The sequence below is a fragment of the Syzygium oleosum genome, unplaced genomic scaffold, assembly GCF_021117445.2.
Source record: "Syzygium oleosum isolate NSW1041296 unplaced genomic scaffold, Sole_v2.1 Sole_v2.35, whole genome shotgun sequence".
NCBI lineage: Eukaryota > Viridiplantae > Streptophyta > Magnoliopsida > Myrtales > Myrtaceae > Syzygium > Syzygium oleosum.
This window is the reverse complement of record NW_026607519.1, coordinates 331,072-351,188: the sequence shown is the minus strand read 5'-3', so window position 1 is coordinate 351,188 and position 20,117 is coordinate 331,072. Positions and strand designations below refer to the sequence as shown.

At 40.2% G+C, this 20,117-nt stretch overlaps 2 protein-coding genes across 4 annotated transcripts; one reads left to right on the top strand and one right to left on the bottom strand.

Moving 5' to 3' along the window:
* The first annotated feature begins 9,879 nt into the window (after positions 1-9,879).
* LOC115676911 (BTB/POZ domain-containing protein SR1IP1) lies at positions 9,880-13,556 on the top strand. Of its 2 annotated transcripts, none has more exons than XM_030599948.2 (5): positions 9,880-10,349; positions 10,520-10,589; positions 10,921-11,535; positions 11,636-12,175; positions 12,802-13,556. In XM_030599948.2, the coding sequence occupies exons 1-5, from the start codon at positions 10,258-10,260 to the stop codon at positions 13,327-13,329; spliced, it is 1,845 nt and encodes a 614-aa protein (XP_030455808.2). In that variant the 5' UTR covers positions 9,880-10,257; the 3' UTR covers positions 13,330-13,556. The 2 variants fall into 2 exon arrangements, with proteins under 2 accessions (XP_030455808.2, XP_030455807.2); XM_030599947.2 differs by having other exon boundaries at positions 11,633-12,175.
* A 1,246-nt stretch (positions 13,557-14,802) lies between these two features.
* LOC115676809 (uncharacterized) lies at positions 14,803-16,976 on the bottom strand. Of its 2 annotated transcripts, XM_030599822.2 has the most exons (3): positions 16,743-16,976; positions 15,691-15,883; positions 14,803-15,586 (listed from the first exon to the last, which is right to left on the bottom strand). In XM_030599822.2, exons 2-3 carry the CDS (start codon positions 15,769-15,771, stop codon positions 15,038-15,040), a joined length of 630 nt encoding a protein of 209 aa, XP_030455682.1. In that variant the 5' UTR covers positions 15,772-15,883; positions 16,743-16,976; the 3' UTR covers positions 14,803-15,037. The 2 variants fall into 2 exon arrangements, with proteins under 2 accessions (XP_030455682.1, XP_056161105.1); XM_056305130.1 differs by lacking the exon at positions 16,743-16,976 and having other exon boundaries at positions 15,691-16,484.
* Between the last annotated feature and the right edge of the window lie 3,141 nt (positions 16,977-20,117).

The window sequence follows — 20,117 nt, the reverse complement described above, 5'->3', positions numbered from 1 at the left end:
TTTCCTACCCACACCGCAACAAAGAACTTACCTTGTGGCCCGCGGAGCGGTATTGCCTAACATGTTAGAGAAAGGACAAGAAATTAAGCAACAGTAAAACAACCACCTGTTGAAGCAGCATCACTTGCTGCAGTTGCAGTTGGAGTTCTAGTTAAAGTAGCAGGCACGTCAAGAAAGAAGAAAAATTATGATAGCAACCAAGTCTATCCTACAAGTAGAAGTGACGGGCTTACGAATGTATTTAAAGCCCCAACTAGAGGAGAACTGATACCATGCATCTAGATTCACTTGGGGGGTGGGGTTGATTATGCATTTATGTTGTATTGCTTGCAAATGTTGCTAACACGACTATTTTTTTTTTGTAGTACCTCTCTTATTGCAATAAAATATGCTTTCTGCTTTCTCTGTTTGCATTTCTTTTCCATTTGATTCACAACACTGTATGTTTTTTTTTTTTGGTCGAAAACATTGTATGTTTATTTGTTTATACTGACATACAGGAGATTGGGACTTTCAAGAAACCGTACTTTTTTTTATCATCCTCAGGAACTGTTAGAGCTCTATAGAGCTTATCACAGTTGTGCTTGTTAATCTGATATGTTTTCCTTTGGCTCCGTCCCAGTTAAAAGACTTTAGTGTATCTCTTTGTGTTGCCATCGACCCTGTCCCAACCTAAAGATTCAGTATATCTCTCTGTGTTTGTAAATAGAGGAGTAGGCTATCATAGATTGTTTTCTTAATAGAAAGTTCCTTGATCAGGGAGCCCTCGCCGCTCCTGCCGCCAACCCACCACCGCCGGGAAGGGCCGGCGGTGGTGGGGGCAGTGGTCGGCGAGGCGAGACCTCGCCGTCGCGACCCAGGCGAGACCTCGCCGTCGCGACCCAGGCGACGGCGAAGTCTCGCCTCGCCCAGCGAAGGCGAGGTTTCGCCTCGCCCAGCGAAGCGAGGCCGACCTCGCCGTCGCACGGGTCGCGACGGTGAGGTCGACCTCGCCTCGCGGGCGAGGCGAGACCTCGCCGCCGGGCGAGGCGAGACTCGCCGTCGCGACCCAGGCGATGGCGAGGTCTCGCATCGCCGGATCCGGCCCTCGCCGACCACTGCGCCTAGAGGTGGCCACGGTTCGGAACCGACCGGTTCCGGTTCGTGGCCAAGTGTGAACCGGAACCGGCCGGTTCGGGCCGTTCCGATTTTTTTTTGTTTTTTTTCTTTTCCTTTTTTTTTTTTTTTCTTCCTCCACGGCCGGCCATAGCCGGGCCGGCGCGGAGGGAGTCGCCGGCCTCAGCGAGCGGCCCTCGCCGCTCGGGCGAGGTCGAGCCTCGCCTGCGTGCGAGGCCGAGCCTCGCCGGCGTCGGACGAGGCCGGCCTCGCCCGGCCCATGCGAGGGCCGGCCTCGCCGACGCCGGCGAGGTCGAGCCTCGCCGTTGCGGCGAGGCCGAGCCTCGCCGGCGTCGGCGAGGGCCGCCCGGCCCGCGAGGCCGCCCGCGACGCCGGCGAGGGCCCCTCGCCCGACGCCGGCAACCTCCGCGCAGGCCCCGACCATGGCCGGCCGCGGAGGAAGAAAAAAAAAATAAAATATAAATTATAATTTTAAAAAACAGAAACAAGGAAAAAAGACAAAAGAGAAAAAGGAAAAACAGAAAAGGAAAAGGAAAAGGAAAAGGAAAAGAAAAAGAAGAAAAACAGAAAAGGAAAAACATAAATGAAAATAAAAAAATAAAAAAATAAAAAAATACTATTATTGTTATAGAACATTATTCAATATAAATTGTGATTAAAATGTAAATTGTACTCAAATTTGAGGACAAAAAGACAAGAGAGAAAGAGAGGGCTTCAACTTAATAAATTATCATTAAGCACATTACAATTTGTTACAACGATCTTAAAAAAAAAGGAGTACAATATATATACCCTAAAATTATCCCAAAACCTAAGCATTCCGTGCGCAGGGGACCAGATGTTACATATCGTCGGATTATATTTCGGTTTCCCTAAACTCACGTGGGCGTACCCGGTATGAGAAACAAGAGTTCCCGAAATATTTGTCAACTCCAATAGTTCTTTTACCCTCAATCGTCACTATCCGTTCCAGTACCGATACTGGTAGCGGTAGTATCTCCGTCGTTAAAGAATTCGGATTCATTATTCCGATCTATCTCTTGTTGCCGGTATTGAGCCTTCGTCCAATTAGCAACACAAGCTTGCATCTCCACTGATTTTGGATCTAATCTTGAACGATGTTCGTTCAAAATATTACCTCCGGCACTGAATGCTTGTTCGATCGCAACTGTGGAACAAGGGGTTGAAAAAATCTATTTTGCAATAAGAGAAAGGATTGGGTATTGGCTTGCGTGCCTCTTCCACCAATCCAAAATAAAAAAATCTGCACCACCTTCGGCTTCAGTGAACTCAAATAAAATGGTTAGATAACTCTCTAATTCAGAAATATTTCCTATTACTCCCTTTTATTTTTTTTTGTCTATGCAATAAAAGTTGGTACCCTCTACTAATTTTACCTGTATTGTCATTTTGTATCTCCGTAGATTGAGAAGATCTAATATCATCTAAATTATATTTAGTATAAAATTCATTATATAATTCTATCACTATGTTTTTAACCTCACGTACTATGGTTGTAACATTTGTCACATCATAATGTAAACATTGATAATACGCACGCAAAAAATCATTTAAGCCATCCAATTTGCAACGCGGATAAAAAACACAAGCAACTAAATAAATCATGGGAATTTCACTATAATAATGAAGCCATTTCATTTTCATTGCAACTATAGTATGTTGTAATTCAACATCATTTTCATATTCATCAAAAGTTCCGACAATATTAGTACACTCTACTAAAAATAAATGTGTAGTAGGATAATAAACACCAGACAAAGTATAAGTTGCATCATTAAAAACCTTTAAAAGATCTAAATTTTTTTGGCAAATATGCCACTCTTGTGGGTATAAATTAATCTGAGGTATATTATTAGAAATGAATGTACATAATAAATCTTTATATGCTAAAGATTCACTAAGCAAGTGGAAAGTAGAATTCCAACGAGTTGGAACATCTCTTGGAAATCTTTTTGGCTTTTTGCCATTTTCTCTACAAAATCTACCCCATTCTTTCATTTTTTGGGGATGTTTCCATAAAAATTGAATCGCCGTTTTTATTGGTTGAAGAAAAATATCAAGAGTTTTCAAACCATCTTGTACACATAAATTTAAAACATGACAAGCACATCTAATGTGAAAAAATTTTCCGCCAAAAGCGGGTTTACAAATATTTTCTAACTCGGCAATTGAAGCGGTATTTGCTGCGGCATTATCAAAACCAATTGAAAAAATTTTGTTAAGCAAATAATATTCTTCTAAAACTTGCCTAATTATTCAATAAATATTATTTGCCGCATGATGATCATCGAAAACTCTAAATGCAATAACTCTTTTTTGAATAGTCCACTCGTCATCTATCCAATGACATGTTATGCCCATGTAAGAATGATTTTGCCAATGATCACTCCAAATATCACTACCTATATGCACGCATCTATTAAATTGCATAAAATTTTTTTGTAAATCATTTTTTCCATTTTTGTAAAGATCTTTAATTACTCGTTTAATTGAATTTCTAGGAACACGTTTTGCTTGTAGAGCACATGCTTTTTGTACAAATTCATTAAAACCAAATCTTTCTCCAAAATTAAATGCTAAATGCTCAACGGAAATAAATTTGCCTAATTCTTCCTTATAAGTTTTTTCATTAAAACGAAATAAAGGGGAAGTGTTAAGATTGACGTACCCGGAAATTTGTTGTTGCCCAATATCGATTCCCGTTTCGGTTGGATGTTTGCTCATAAGATGTCGTTTAAATGTTTCATATCCTTGTTCACCTGTATATTTATATATTTTTCCACAATATTTACAAATTATATCATACCTTTTTTGACCGATATCAAACCTTTCCATTTTCGTGAAGTGATTCCAAATGTCAGATGTAAATTCCCGTTTCGCTTCCTTTGTTGTAGATATTTCAGCAGGAGGATGAAAACTTTCTTGCGTCGGGACGCGCTCCACATCGCGAAAAATGTTGATTTCATCATCTTGAAAAATCTGCATATTCACGAGGATCAAAAGAATGATGGGATTCCGTCGCGATATTTTTACCTTTGCCAGTTGGCACTCGACTTCCACTTGCCATTTTTCGAATGTTTTGAGAGAATTGAGCGGATTAATTGGGAGAATTAAGAAAGAATTGCGTGAATTGAGAAAATTGAGAGAATTTCAGAGAATTTCGAGTATTGAGAAAATTTGAGACTTGAGAGAAGAGAATTTGAGAGAATTGTGTGTGTATTGTGAGAATTTGAGAGAATTTATAGGAAAAAAATAGAAGAAAATTTAGAATTAAAAAAAATAAAACATAACCGTTGCAAGGTTATGTGTTTTTTTTTTTTTTTTTATAAAAACACCCGTTGGGGCGTAGCCGTTGCCCCAACGGGCCGCAAGGTGCAAGCCCGCAGCAGGGCCTGCACGTCTGCAGGCCCTGTTGCGGATAATTTTTTTTTTTTTTTGGGTTTGGCCGTTGCCTGGCAACGGGTCTGCCGCTGTCGCCGCAGCATGGCCTGCAATGTAGGCATGTGCTGCCTCGCCCGCAGCCTTTTTTTATTTATTTATTTATTTTTTTCCCAGAACTGGCCCGGAACCGCCAGTTCCGAGCCGGTTCAAATTTTTGTGGAACCGGAACCGGGCCCGTATACCACGGGCCGGTTCCGGTTCCGAACCGCTGGCCCGGTCAACAGGCCGGGCCCGGGTTTGACCGGGCCGGTTCCGGGCCAAAACCGGCCCGTGGCCACCTCTAACTGCGCCCACCACTGCCGGCCCTTCCCGGCGGTGGTGGGTTGGCGGCAGCAGCGGCGAGGGCTCCCTCGCCGCTGCTGCAGGCTTTTTATTTATTTAATATAATTTAATTTTTTTTTAAAAAAAAGTACACGTCAGCTGACTAAACGGCATCGTTTTTGCTTTTTAATGTTGACTGGACCTCTCCGGCGAGCCGTGTCAGCGCCACATCGGATTTCCAGCGAGCCACATCAGCATTGGCACTAAAATGATCGTTTTTCAAAAAAGTTGACACCAAAGTGATCCGAAAAAAAGTTATGGCACTAAAGTGATCGCCGTACACAAGTTATGGCATTTCTAGTGTACTTTTGCCATTTTTTTGCTAAGTACTGCAGCAATGTATGGCTTGTTGGAAAGCTCTCATCACAAGCTTTTTTCGGGTGCGAAGATCACACGAATTGGTCATTAGATGCAAAAGAAGCGAGACCCGAAACATGTAAGCCCTGACCTGAGGGGGGCAAGCCTCATGACAAGGCGGCCATGCCTCGACTAGTAGCGTGCCTCCTTGCATAGAAATAGGCGCCCTTCTTCACTTTGAGATCATGATATTGATGAGTGTTTTCCTTTCTCTCGCTCTCTTGAAACTCTCTCATTTTGAAGTGGTTCTTGCATTTCTCTCTTTCCGTGTGTTTTCTCGTGTTTGTAGGTGTCCGTGGGCTGATCACCTAGAGGTAGCTCTCTCAATCGGATTGGAATTTCGGAATCGACTCTCGAGGCCTATAATACGTGGTGGTGCATTAAAAAGACCTCTTTTATCTGGGAGCCAACCCATAGGTCATATGCCGAAGGAAATGGGTTCGTGTGTGGCTATGGCAATGAGACTGGATGTCAAAAGCCAATATACATAGCAATTTGAACCCATTAACTGAGGCCGCACGCATGTATATATTAGTATCATGATTCTGAATTGAAATACATGATTCTGTCTTGACTTGGCAGAAAGGAAGATGTTGTGAGAATGAGCTGTAAAATATATTTATGATTGTAATTAGCTAGAATCAAGGATTATAGTTAGCTAGTTTAGAGGATATAATTTTTAAGATTCTTTCTTTTCTTTGTATATATATACGCTTCTAGGTCATTGTAAACTTAATAAGAAGAAATACGAGAAAAGTGAGGAACGTGGTTTTCTTCCTCGAAATATCATTGTGTTAACAGATGTGCGTTTCTAAATGAACGTGACCTTGTCCGAGTAAAGCGGCAAATTGATCAGAGAACGCTCCTCGCGTGGTGTCAATTGCATATCTGGTTTTGAATTCGATTTGCCATGTCATATTTCTTGTGAATATTATCAGGTCATGTCATTTCATTATTGGATTTTGAAACCTTATTTTTCATGTCATATTGAATGTGATCATTGTCATGTCATTTCATCATCCACCATATCATGGCGCATGTCATTATTGCAATGTGATGCAATGCGTGTTTGAGATTTAATCTCCACATGTCATGTCATGTCATTTCATTTTATTATCATGTTTTGAACATGATTAGCCATGACATATTGCACATGAACATTATCATGTCATGGGGTTGCTAAACTTTGGGTTCAAGTTTGTTTTTTTTTTTATTCTTCAGACTCGTATGTGAGTGGCATGCATGTGTCAGGGACCGAAGGTTTCAAGACTCGACTGATCGTAGAGATAGCCTAGATGATTGGCAAGGCTTGAAGTGTCTTGGGCTCTTGGGGTTTCATGAGGATTCTAAAATATTCCTATGGATGGTATGGGAAATATATATTTATGTGAGAATGAGCTGTAAAATATATTTATGATTGTAATTAGCTAGAATCAAGGATTATAGTTAGCTAGTTTAGAGGATATATTTTTAAGATTCTTTTTTTCTTTATATATATATACGCTTCTAGGTCATTGTAAATTTAATAAGAAGAAATACGAAAAGTGAGGAACGTGATTTTCTTCCTCGAAATATCATTGTGTTAACAATTTATATATAAGATATTTCTTACATTTAATAAGGTAGATGGTAGTCTTGTATTTAATAAGACAGACGTTAGTTGGGGAGAGTGGATCTCTAAGGGGCAATTAATGATAGTAATTGGAAGGCCTCATATATAAATAGGGGCACCATTTCCCTCATTTGTATTATCCAACATTCGAGTAATAGAAGTACATTTTCTTCCATAGTTTCTCTCTCTAAACACTTTCTCTCTTTATGATCCGAGTGGGTTAGTGAGCGGTACATCAGGGAAGGTTGAGCTATGGTGTCCAAGTAAGAGTCAAAGGAAGCTTAAGTGCCGCATGATTTGCGATCTTGAGCGTCGGCGTGACACATGCTTGTCACTCACCAAATAGGGACTACTTGTCCGTATGAAAAGACAACCTATGTGGGTGCAACTTCTTAGGTAATCATGGATGCCCTTTTCACAAAAGGGGAAAAGCTGAATGACTAGGCCCTATTTTGCAATTTTGTCATTGAAGTGTCCATCCTTATGAAATACTGTCTTGAAAAAACGGACCGATATGGAATCATAGAGATTAATTGAAGCACTGAGAGGTGTCAAACTTTCCCTACTTGAAAATAGAAAATAAAAAGTATCAGCAAAGCAGAAAGAGTGGCCACCCGAGTTAGGTCATGAATAACTTAGTCAGCGGAGGAGACGTTGATGGTAGACACGTCCAAATGATAAGAAGTATCAATAAAAAATTGAGAGGCCAGAAATTGATCCGGCCCTCAAATGCAGGTGCAATGGGGCAGTCGGTCCACGTGATGGGGCCTAAACTTGGACTTATGGCTTGCCTTATTCGACTTTGAGATCCCCAAGGGAATGACGGATTGAGAGATCGTTTCAGAATTATTGATTAGATTTTGGCCAAAATGATCTGTCTACATTGGCCGGTTTACATTTTGGGGTTCCTTGATGTGAAGGGACATAATCCTTTGATGTGTACTCAACATTTGCTTTCATTGATTTCTCGGAGCAATGAATTTATTGCATTGGACATTAAATTGACACCACCTTACCAAAAAAATAATGAAACAACGACTACGAAAAGAAATAATTCTGCATGAAGACGGTCCCCGGAAAAGAAGGTTACAAAAGGTTGGTGGTGTGGAGAGATCATAATGTCGCTCCAGATAGAAGAGTGTATGAAATACCAAAATAAGGAACCGAACCGTCCTGAAAATAAATTTAGTTCTCGATTCCAAATTTTTGGAACTAGTGAGAACCGATCCGATTCCCGATTCTGAGTGAAGAACCACTCGGAAACCATACCGAATTTGCAACCGATTTCATAAAGCCTAAAAGCCCTAATTTTTCGCGAGGCATCTTTTTCTTTTTTCCTAACCTCGGCCTCCTCTATTTCTCATATTCTCTTCTTTCCTCTTCGTTCGCATGGCGTAGTCGCCCCCTCTCACTGCAAGAACCCCTCGCCGCCATGTCCTCTTGCGGTCTCCCACTTTCCCTTGCGCCCGCGGCAACCCAGCCCGAAGCGATCAGGCTACATCTCCCTCGTTGTTGCCCCCCTCTCTCTCTCTCCCCGTAGCAACCCTACCTCCGCCTATCTTTCTTTTGCAGCTCACGAACTCCGATTTGTGGCCTGTCTTTGCCGTCGACATGCCTAGCCTACTAATTTTCTGTTGGAAGCAAGGTGAGTCTTGTTCCTCCTTTGTGTGCGGGCTTGTCAAATCACAAGAAGCGTTGCCTGGCGAGCACCAATTGCCCCCGCCATGTGCAAATTAGAACGCCATCACCCTGCCCCCCATAGGTTGCATCCAGGTCTAAGATTCTTTGAGCTCAAAATTCACAGTTTGATCCTTTAGCAGTTTCTGTTGGCTTAGGAGATGTCCGACAGACAATTAACATTGCCTTTGCCCCTGTTGAATTGCGGCTCAACATGTGTATTTGGTTTTATTAACACTCTTAGAACACTGTGTTAAAAAGAATATACCAACTACGCTTATAACCAAACAAAGGAACAAAAGAAAAATAGATTCTCGGGCAGATCCTGAAACCGGACCGAAAAATCAAGATCGGTTCCAGGGAAAATATAGTAGGTTTGGGTTCTAAAAATAGTGAGCCGGTTCTAATATGATAGGTTTTAGGTTCCAGATTTGGAATCTACCCATCTTGAAACCGGCCACCTTTAATCAAGGACGAGCTCATAAAGTGGAATGAAAATGCTATCCGTTTGACAATAGGAGGACATAGGAGGAATGAAGATGTGTAGAAAGTAGGACGAAGTATACAGATTTATGACTAGAAAATGGAGGAAAATTTATTGATTTTGTCCAATTTTCTTCTCCATTTGGCCATGTTCTCTCCCCTCCTCTTTTTCCAAACGTACCATAATTGTATGCAACGTGGAGTCATCGATATAAAGTCAAGCTCAACATGATAGGTAACGTTTACGTTCAATCCTTTTTTTCATCGTCCAGTGAAGAACAGAAAACGGTAGAATTCAAAGAAATAACTCAAGTTAAATCACAATAACCCATTGTTCAAACTTTTTTGTTGCGCACAATAAGTTCGATTTCACTGGAAGTCACATAACAATTTACAGGTGAAGTGTCTATAATGCCGAATTTAAGGGTGTGTTTGTTTGAGTGAAAGAACTTTTCGCAAATTGATTTTTAGGATTATCATGCGTTTGGTTAGCTGAAAATGATTAGTCAACGAAAAATCGATTACACTAAAAAGAAAGAAAAACATGCATGCTGAAGTACTCCCATAATAATACTTCTCACGTCAAACAAGTCAATAATTAAATACTAAATGATGACTATGATCATATTTTTCCACGGATGATCAGAGATAACCTAAAATTCCTCCTCGCCTCTTGGTGGAGTCCGATAACGTAACGAAATCTCACTATTAGCAGAAGAGTTCCCATAAACACGACTCTCCGAGGGATTTAAGATGTATACTTCTGTGGACATCAATGATTCGCACGTGGAAACTTCTTCCCTGCGCCCCACTGAACATGAGAGAGAGAGAGAGAGAGAGAGAGAGAGAGAGAGAGAGAGAGAGAGTCTCATCATCATCATCTTCTAAATGCAAAACAAAACTCTCAAAGCTCACCCCACACCACACACTCTACCTCCAATCCTGCACTTCTCTCACACACTCTCTCCCTTCCACACTTTTTAATTATTACCCAAAAATGCCTTTTCTCTTCACATGACACACATCCACTGGAAAAACTCTAATATGGGAATTTCACAGCATTGATGATTGGTCGCAAAAGTCTGGGATAAATGGTGGAACTTTTCTGAGCGTTTGGTCCGAGCTTCCACTTCCATTATTACGTGTGGGTGTGTGTGTGCATGGCTGACATCACCATGTTCAACCTCATGGGGGGAAGATCATGATGAAGGCTCTGCAATCTGCATGACATGGTGGATCTTGATGACGAGAGAGGTGTTGCCAGCAGGAATTCCAAGAAGAAGGAGCTTCTTTCCACTGTTATGGAAAGAACCAGCGCATGGTTTTTGCACTTTACCTGTTCTTCCAACTGCTTCAATCAGCATACTAGTATTCTTGAATGCCTTTGTTGTTATGAGTTAAAAGTGAATACTTTCTTTTACTTTTTTCTGGAAAAGAGAACTAATAATTGTAGAGGGAAAAAATGGTGATTGATGAAGCTCAATTTTGCAGGATTTTTTCCCAGGAAATTCCCAGTGATGTCACCGTTCATGCCACAGGAGCTTCCTTTGCACTCCATAAGGTCTCTCTCTCTCTCTCTCTCTCTCTCTCTCTCTTCTCTCTCTCTCTCTGTATGTGTGTATGTGTGGAAGTACCTTTCCTCTCAGTTTAGTCTCAATTATCTTGCAAATGATTCATGATGGTGGATACCAATCAGAAAGGAAAAAGCAGAATCAACTGGAGCTCAATCAGACATGTGAATGTAATTTTATTCTTTATCTGAGACAGCTACCTTACCTGAGCTCACAATCATGTTATTCTAGGGTGGATCTCGAATTAATCAACTAATTCATGCTTTTTAAGGAATTTTAAATTCAAATCGTGCTCATATTCAACTCTAATTATAATTGCAGTTCCCATTAGTCTCAAAATGCGGGTACATAAGGAAACTTGTATCAGAATCGAACGAAGCCGATCTTTCTGATATCAAACTAGTTGACATTCCTGGTGGGAAAGAAGCATTTGAGCTTGCTGCCAAGTTCTGTTATGGGATTAATTTTGAGATCAGCACGGAGAACATCGCACCACTCCGATGCGCCGCCGAGTATCTGGAGATGACTGAGGACTATGCAGTAGGCAACCTAGTGGGAAGAACCGAGGCCTACTTGAAGGAAGTGGCATTGAAGAGCCTTGCAGGAGCCATCACTGTTTTGCACAGGACAGAAAGCCTCTTTCCAATTGCAGAGAAAGTGAAATTGGTTGGCCGATGCATCGATGCAATAGCATTCTTAGCCTGCAAGGAGAGTCAGTTCTCCGTGACTGGTGCGAACGAGGACGGTAATGCTGTAATTTCTTCTATGGCTTCGCATCATAAGAGCCCCTTTGTGGAATGGTGGGCTGAAGACTTGACTATTCTTAGAATCGATATCTTTCAGAGGGTTCTCATTGCGATGACAGCCAGAGGTTATAAGCAATATGCACTCGGTCCAATTCTTATGCTTTATGCACAAAAATCTCTGAGAGGGTTGGTAAGTACATAGCAAATACACTGAATTCTCAAGATAGAAGTTTTCTGTAATGCAGGACAGTTTCTGTATTTCAGAAGCTGATCTTTTGTTTCTAAAGCAGGACATATTTGGGAAGGGAAGAAAGAAAATTGAGCCAGAGCAAGAGCATGAGAAGCGGGTCGTTTTAGAAACAATAGTAAGTCTTCTTCCGAGGGAGAAGAATACTATGTCGGTGAGCTTCCTCTCTATGCTTCTTCGTGCAGCTATGTATCTCGAGACCACAGTGGCTTGTCGCCTCGACTTGGAGAAGAGGATGGGCTTGCAATTACCGCAAGCTGTTCTGGATGATCTGTTGATACCTTCTTATTCTTTTACGGGTGACACATTGTTCGATGTCGATACCGTGCAGCGGATTATGGTGAACTACTTAGAGTACGAAATGGATGGGAGACGTTTGGGATTTAATGAGGATGAAGAGTATGTTTCTCCTCCTCCTAGTGATATGGAGCGGGTTGGGAAGCTTATGGAGAACTACCTTGCAGAAATAGCATCAGATCGGAATTTGTCGGTCTCAAGGTTCATTAGCCTTGCTGAGTTAGTTCCAGAACAAGCGAGGGTGACAGAAGATGGAATGTATAGAGCCATTGACATCTACCTCAAGGTTTGTTTGTCGCCTCTCTCTCTCTCTTCTTCTGTCTAGTTATCTGATGGTTTTCCTCGCTAACCTCATTAAATATCTGCATAAAGCAAATTGTTTCACCAGATTTATCATATATCAAGTTGATGCTTCAATGGATAAATATATCTCTATGTGTTTGCATTTGCTCCAAGCGAATAAACAGATGAATCTTGCAGCCATGTGCTGCTGATGTGTAACTTCCTATAGTTATGGTGTTTACGTATCTTTCAGGAGATTCCTTGTGATCACGGTTAATATCCTGTTTTCTCTCAAAAAGAGGTGTTCTCCTAACAAAGTTGTAACTTTCGTATCTTTTAGAAGCCACAAAGAAATTTACAGTTTCCAGCAACAATTTTTACTGAGGAAAACTCAAAAATCTCACAATGATCTACAATGAGGGGTATCATAGTTTCTTTAAGAAACACTAAACCGGCTAAATTGGCAGAAACGTCATAATGTGTAACTTTTGATGAGGCTTTGCTCATATATGCATTATGAAAAATGGGTCCATTTCTGTTTCACTATTTGTGGAGGTATTTATCCTTGTTCATTTGTGCATCATGACAAATGATGTTTTCTTTTCTCAATAAGATCTCCTCATTTCATAGGCTCATCCTGCTCTCAGTGAACTGGAAAGGAAGAAAGTTTGCAGCTTGATGGACTGCCAGAAGCTATCACGAGAAGCCTGCGCTCATGCCGCTCAGAACGACCGGCTTCCTGTTCAGACCGTGGTCCAAGTCCTGTATTACGAGCAACAGCGCATGCGAGATGCCATGAATGGAAGCCTTGGGGGTGAATCTCCTGCTGCTTCACGCAAGTTAAATGTGTACTCCACCGACATCCACCCAGTCTCGGACGAACTCTCTAGCTTGAAACGAGAGAACGAGGATCTGAAAATAGAGCTAGTCAAAATGAAGATGAGGTTGAGAGAGATCGAAAAGTCAACACTGAAATCAGCAGCAGGAAGCCCGGCAGGGAGCACGATGTCATCTGCTGATAAGCCTCCTTTGCCTCGAAAATCATTTATAAACTCAATGTCGAAAAAATTGGGTCGGCTTTATCCGTTTGGAGTCACACCTCCCAATGCTCGAGGTAAAATGAAGCCGAGCAAGGACCGGCGGCATTCAATATCTTGAGGAGTTGATATGCCTTGCAGCCGTTTGATACTTGGAGAAGAGATTAGCTGTCTTCTTGTTTAGCTTTATGAGGATCGCAAGCATATCTAGAAGTTCCTATCAGTCTGTTTTGATCTTTCTTTTTCCCTTTTTTCTCTTCATCGTGTGTTGTAAATATTCTTATCATGTGATCAATTGTGACAGTTGAATGGTGAAAATAGTATTGCCGGAATGAATTCATTGGTGTCCCTCTAAGAGTCCATATTGCTAAGTCATTTCTTTCACGAGAGTTTCTGCGCAAGTATGATTTTCTCATGACAGTTTCCTCAGTAAATTATACACAAAAGAAGATAACAACAATAATAATTTAAAAAAGGAAGAAAGTGAGAGAACCGATTCTGATGCTGACATTGTAACATCCAATGTTCAGACTTACTCTGTAACTGTCCTTCCAAAAGTAACAGGAACCACAATGCTTGTCGAAATCCGCTAAACTTCTTTACCATTTTCTTGAAAGAAGCTATACAACATTCTAGGTCAGTGCTGTTGGTAGTTTATTACCTTCAGTGTGGATGCTGTTTGTTGGAGTCATTTGTCTTGATGCAATTGGAAGAGATTCAGTTATCTATTAAACACAAACACACACATACAGCTCGCGAAGTTTTTCCAGTTTGATCTTCATCAAGAATTGCGAGTTTTCTGGAATTACATAGAAAGAACATAACATCAAATTCGCTTTCATGGATTTGTTTGAATACTTGTACAAGTCCAGTCCACGAGTCCAGCCCAACACTCGACACTCTCTGATATTATCAAGGACAGGCTGTAATTCTATTTGTTTGTTGGGTTTCCTTGTTAGTGTTCTGACAGTTGTTCTCTCCATTTTCAGATGAAGAGCATGTGAGGTTTTGGAGATCATTTTTGGATGGTTTGTAGTTTAACTTTGCTAGCTTCGCCCATGAACTTAGACCAATTGCTAACCACATATATTGCTAGTTGCTTAGTGTTCTCTAATTTAGTTTTTCTTTTAATAAGCCACACATTTCAGTACTAAAACTGAAAGATTGGATGGACTACTATAATGTCTATTGTATTTATTGTTTCCCAGCTATTCCTATATCCAACACTGCTCTTGTCTCTGCACTATGTTCTTCTTGTTCTTCTTCTTCTAGTAAAATTCTTGGCTCTAGCTCTGCATATATTTTCTTGAATACATACTAGTTGGAGCATTATAAGCCCAAAGACAGAGCAAACAAAGCTATGAGACAATGATAGAATCAAGTCATAGAGGATACAGATAGGACAGTTACATTACTTCACTCCTGTCTTCCATTGTGGGACCAGAATGCTAGATATTATAGTATGTAGAAATGGACTCTTTTGTCTGTTTAAACCGGCATCCTCCTTGTTAGTTTTGGCAAACATTGTTGATAAAAAGAACAAAAAAACAAAATCATATGATCTGTAACTATGTTCTGCAATTGGACAGGAATCTTGGAGAAAGCTAAACTGATGTTAATTATTTTCCGAAATCTTCATGGGTTTTTTGCAAGCCAGAGGAAGGAGCACATTTTTTACAGAAGAATCCCACCCACTAGACTAGAAATAGAGGTGGGAAAGAAAATAGATGAAAAGGGAAAAAGATTCAAACTTAAAATTATCAATCAGAGGCCAAATTAGTCTATTGGAAACAGTTCGCTGGAGAAAACCTAGAATCATCTAACTTCTCTTAACTAGAGTTCAAACTCAAGACCTGGAAAAGCCAAGGGGGCTGTTTTAGGACTCTCTCTCTAATCAAGCGGTCTTCGACTCCGTCACCGGTCTCGCCTTTCCCACCATTTTCAGAACCTTTGGTTATGTAAGGCATCTGAACACGACTCAGTTGATGTGTGCCGGACTGTGACCCGTTGTGGCTCGACGACCTCGAGGAGGAAGAAGAAAAGGTTGGACTGGAATCCGAAGTCAACGCTGTATCCGTTTTCTTACTCCTCCTGTTCTTGTAGCTTGTCGGGCCTAGTGTCAGCTCAATCTCGCTCTCGTCTAAAATCTCCGAATGAACTCCGACTAATCCCTTCGAGTCCGCATTGTTGTATACTCCGGCCAGCCGTTCAAAGTCGACGCTCATCTTTGAACTTGGTAGAGGATTAGAATTGTGACTATTAATGTAATTCGATTTCTCTAGGTGTAGTCCTTCTCCATGGATGCTGCTGCCGCTGCTGTTTTTAGAGTTCTTCATCAATGCCTTCTGGATCTGGTATAGACGATGAAGTTCATAAACCTGCGATTTTAATCCAACGTTAGTTAAATTCAGAGAGTTGATTAGAGCCAACGAGGAATTTTGTAACTTGTAGGCAAGATGGGGAGGATGAAGAAAACGTATACCTGCTCTCTGAATGTCTCTTCATGCTTTAACATTGCCAACTTCATGTCTTCTTTATCATTTGGCCACAGAAGCTTCTCCATTTGGAGCTTTAATGGAGGTTCCAAGCCAGTCGAATTCACGATAACAATTCGCCGTCAGTGCTTCTTTCCCAACCAAATGCGCTTGAATTTGGGTCTTGAATCTTTCTCTTCTCTATGGCGGAAAAAAAATAAAAAAACACAAAAGATGAGAAAGAAGTAGGTATTGGACTGGAAAGGGAGAGGCTGTAAAATGTTTTCTTTGAATGGTATCCTGATAAATGGCTGTTGATATAAACTGTTTCAAGGATAATTTGTCTCTTTCCTTGGCTCTTTTTTTTTTTTTTTTGCTTCTAACACAAATATCTAGCAACACACATGACAGGTTGGCATTTTCCATCAGACAATAATTGCAGATCTGTTTTAGCATTTTCCAAGAATATAGTCCATTTTAATTCCTTAGATCCCAAGTATCTTGGGCAATTCATGCTTGGTTGCTCATTTTAGAAGACCGAGGTTGTGAAATCGATGTACAGTGTACTAGAGAATCTGATAGCACCATAGAAAAAGATTAAAGACAGAAAAAAGAAGGAATTAGTTCCTGCAATTTCTGCTGTCAAATTTCACGCAGCTCTTCTCTCAAACATCTTGCGTGGACTTTTTGTAATCTTTGCGAAACAAGAAGAACATTTATCACCATGAAGACTTCTTCTTCTACGTGATTATGATCGAAACCCGAGCTACGGGGCTCCAATACAAGAATAATTAGTTTCTATGTACTTGTAACATCTGTAGCTGATCCCAAATACATAGCAAAGCAAACAAGAAAAGGGGTAAAAGAGAATAAAATGCGTGGAAAATAAAAGAACACGCCATCTATCATCACAGACCGATGTTCTAAATAGAGGTGATCACTCTTTGTGAAAGGACTAAGGAGTATAAGGTGGTGAATATATTGGGTAAATTCATAACGAAAAAGACTCAAGAAGAAGAAGAAGAAGAAAGAAGAGAAGGTGTAAGATATATCATCTGACCTGAAAGAGTTTGGTGAGCTGATGAGGAAGGAACTTTCTGTTTGGCCTGAAACAGAGAATGATGACTGTGTGATCTCTCTTTAAGAGAAAAAGCCAGCACTTAAAGTCTCTCCTCTAGCAGTTAGTTTCCAACCTTACTTCTTCAGCCAAAGCTTACTTTTTTTTCCCCTCACCAAGAGAAAAAGAGACTTTGTCCTCCCATCATATTGTCTCTATAAGTACATGATCATGTCAAAGCAGATACAGAAACATATACTAAAATAATGGGGATAATGATAATGCAAGCTATAGAAGAATTTGAGATTGTCTCTCAAAGTTTCACAGAACCCAAAAAGCTTTGATGATTAGATGCATATACAAGTCACAGGCATGCCAAACAAATCCCAGTGCCCTCAGCCAATCCCATTCAGGGTTAGTGAAAGAGATGCCCCCGGACAAATCCAGCAATGCACACATATTTTAAGCAGATATCTTGGAATAAAAGAATTGATCCCATGTTATTGTTTATGTGAAATTGTTTAAGATTGTTGGGTTGCATTCTTTATGATTGTTGAGGATCCAAAAGCCTCTTTCCATAGCTCAAGACAATCATCAAGATAAACAAAGGCCTGCCAAAAAGAAAGAAAATGGATCACATGCACCCAGCAGTTTTATGATCAAGTACGAGTTGTCTCATGTATCTTTAATACTTGTCTGTTAAGTTTATGTCACAGATTAATGATATGTGCTCATCTACATAGGTGAGGCATTCATGGCATCTCCTGGCCAGCCGACCAGTGGATCTTGACCGCCCATTTAAGTTGCACCTCTTGGAATAGCTAGCCCGAGAGTACCTCCGAAATAAAGGGCGTTAGTGATTATTTAAAACGGATTACATTTTCATTCGATTATATAGATTTTTGTAAGAAATCGGTGACATGCATATAGGTGAAATTTAACTGATGTCAACATCCGCGAGGGGAGGAGCTTTGAGATAATTAAGCAATGAAGTGCTTTCGTCCGTTAATTTAAACTTTTAAAATAGACAAAAGAATATTATAAATTTTATTCATTTTAATAACATGGTCTTGTTAACGAGAGTCCTCACGACATTTATCAAACATATTTAATCAGAAAATATGGATATTTAAAGTATTAATCGTGCATGTCACCTGCCATGTATATTCAAAACAATAACGTTTTCATATATTTTAGTACTGAATAGGTTATTCGTAGCACTTTTCTAACATGATCCTCTGGAAAAGGGAGGACCACGTAAAACAATGGTTGTACAAAGTTTCAGAAAAAAAGAAAAGCTCAAAAAGAAAACTGTAGAGAAGCCTACCAGCCATTTGAGGGTACAGCCTAAAACCTAGTAAAACTTGTTCTGGGAAAGAGATAATTTGCCAAAATGATACTTCAGAAGTCTTAGGAAAATAAAAGGGTTGTCATTTTCGAAATTACACCTACAAATGATGATGCTGCTAGCCCTTTAATTGGTTCCCAAACTTTATATTTTTAGGACAATTCAAATGATTTGTTTTGTTTTAAAAAGCATCTTTAGCCTATAAAAAGGAAGAAAACAATGCTATCAACAGAACTTGTAAAGGAACTCGTTTTTTTTTTTGTCAAAAAACTGCTTGTCCCAAAAGACAGACAACTCGGATTATCTTGGAAAATAAAAATAAAACGAAATAAAGGAAAAAAAGAAGAAGAAGAGGAAAAGTCTAGGAAGCAAGAATCAGATATTATCTGTACAGTTGTAGGGTCGTATGGGGGGATGGATTCCTCATCACCACTCATGAACAGTACCGGCACAATAATTGCATCCCTTAATTGACCATGTGAAACGAGGTGGTCATAAATAAATAAAAAGAAAATTCAATTCCAATAGAATTTCAAGAAATTGAGTGGACCCACAAATTAATAATAAAAAAATATAGAGATGTACAACGAAGGGATGGACTTCAGTGCAATCTCTCTTCGGAAGTATACATTGCGTATGGATACAGGAGAGAATTCGACAGCATGAGGATTGGATCTGTAACAATTTGTTTTTTCGTGGGTGAAGATTTGGGAACTGCCCACCTTTCTATGACTTGTGAATCGGAGGTGTTGAGGCAGATTGGAGGAGAGAGACACGAGGCTATTAAAGAATCATAGAAATACAAGTGACCTAACCATTACAACAATAAGGACAAACCCACAAGTCTAGTTGATCCAAATTGAAAAATGATTGATGATTGGCTTATTCTAATGACGCAAAATGTAAGTATGTCACCTTTCTATTTATCCTCATCAACGACGATAAGCACATGATTCAATCGATAACCGCAGTTTAAATTACATACATGTATATACTTCACGACCGGTGGCCTGAGGTCGTGTCGATGTTGGTGTTGGTGGCCAGTGGCGCTCGACCATGATATGGCAGTGGCCGGCCTTTGATGTTCAATTTTCGTGTGGATGTAGGGGCATTTTAGGAATGAAAACTGCTTCTAATGGGGGAAGTTGAAATGCTAATTAAGATTATCCCCTCTTTTTTCTAATCTACTCCCCCTGTTTTCTTGAATTCTATTAAGAAGAAAGAATAATATAAAGATACGTGTTACTCTAGGAAGTCATCATCTCATGTGAGATCAACTTAAATCTCAACCAAATACATATTTTCATATGGTAGCATATAAAAGGGACTAGTGATGTAGATCCAACCACTAAAGTTACGTACACTTATCATTAGCGCAATGCTAAGTTATCACAAACCTAACTCACAAATAAAGATTTTCTACCCCTAGACCGTGCCAATCACAATATTAAATAATAATCTTATCTTCATCAATGGTTGATATTTATTGAGGCATCGAGTGGAGATAGTATAGGGTAGAGGATCCATGTCCTTACTCATCGTAAATGTATTATCATCCTACTTTAGAGTTTCTACTGTTTACCGCTTACTATGACGATTTCTGCACCCAAAACAATAACTAAGAAGTATCGCGTAATCTGCAAGTTACGTTTTAGAGACAAACATATGAACATTCCAAGAGCATGCTATTTTCATACAAAAAACGTACACCAAATCCAATGAACTATTACTGTCTTGTTCCTTTCTATATTATCAACGCCGTTATCTATCTAGTTCATTCAAGCTCAATTTTTTTTATGATACTGTGGAAATCATAAAACTCTGAAAAGTCGCATGTAAAGTTAAACTACAGAAAGAGAGAGAGAAGCACGGGTTGCCGGTGATGGGAGGAGCGGCCATATGGGGCGGTGGCTCCAACGTGAGCGTTTATTTTGCTTTGCTGAAAGGGTTGATCATCAACCTCCACGGCCATCGAGCCCCGTCCCATTTTCTTCTTTTGGGTCCCCACCTCCAATTGAATCATCAATATC

What these genes read in the sequence shown, in the direction of transcription:
- LOC115676911 (XM_030599947.2), top strand. Translation starts at nt 10,258, where the DNA reads ATGGTGGATCTTGATGACGAGAGAGGTGTTGCCAGCAGGAATTCCAAG. An exon ending in ATGGAAAGAACCAGCGCATG is followed by an intron (nt 10,350 to 10,519) that starts GTTTTTGCACTT and finishes TCAATTTTGCAG; the next exon opens with GATTTTTTCCCAGGAAATTC. An exon ending in CCATTGACATCTACCTCAAG is followed by an intron (nt 12,176 to 12,801) that starts GTTTGTTTGTCG and finishes CTCATTTCATAG; the next exon opens with GCTCATCCTGCTCTCAGTGA.
- LOC115676809 (XM_030599822.2), bottom strand. Translation starts at nt 15,771, where the DNA reads ATGGAGAAGCTTCTGTGGCCAAATGATAAAGAAGACATGAAGTTGGCA. An exon ending in AAGAGACATTCAGAGAGCAG is followed by an intron (nt 15,587 to 15,690) that starts GTATACGTTTTC and finishes TTAAAATCGCAG; the next exon opens with GTTTATGAACTTCATCGTCT.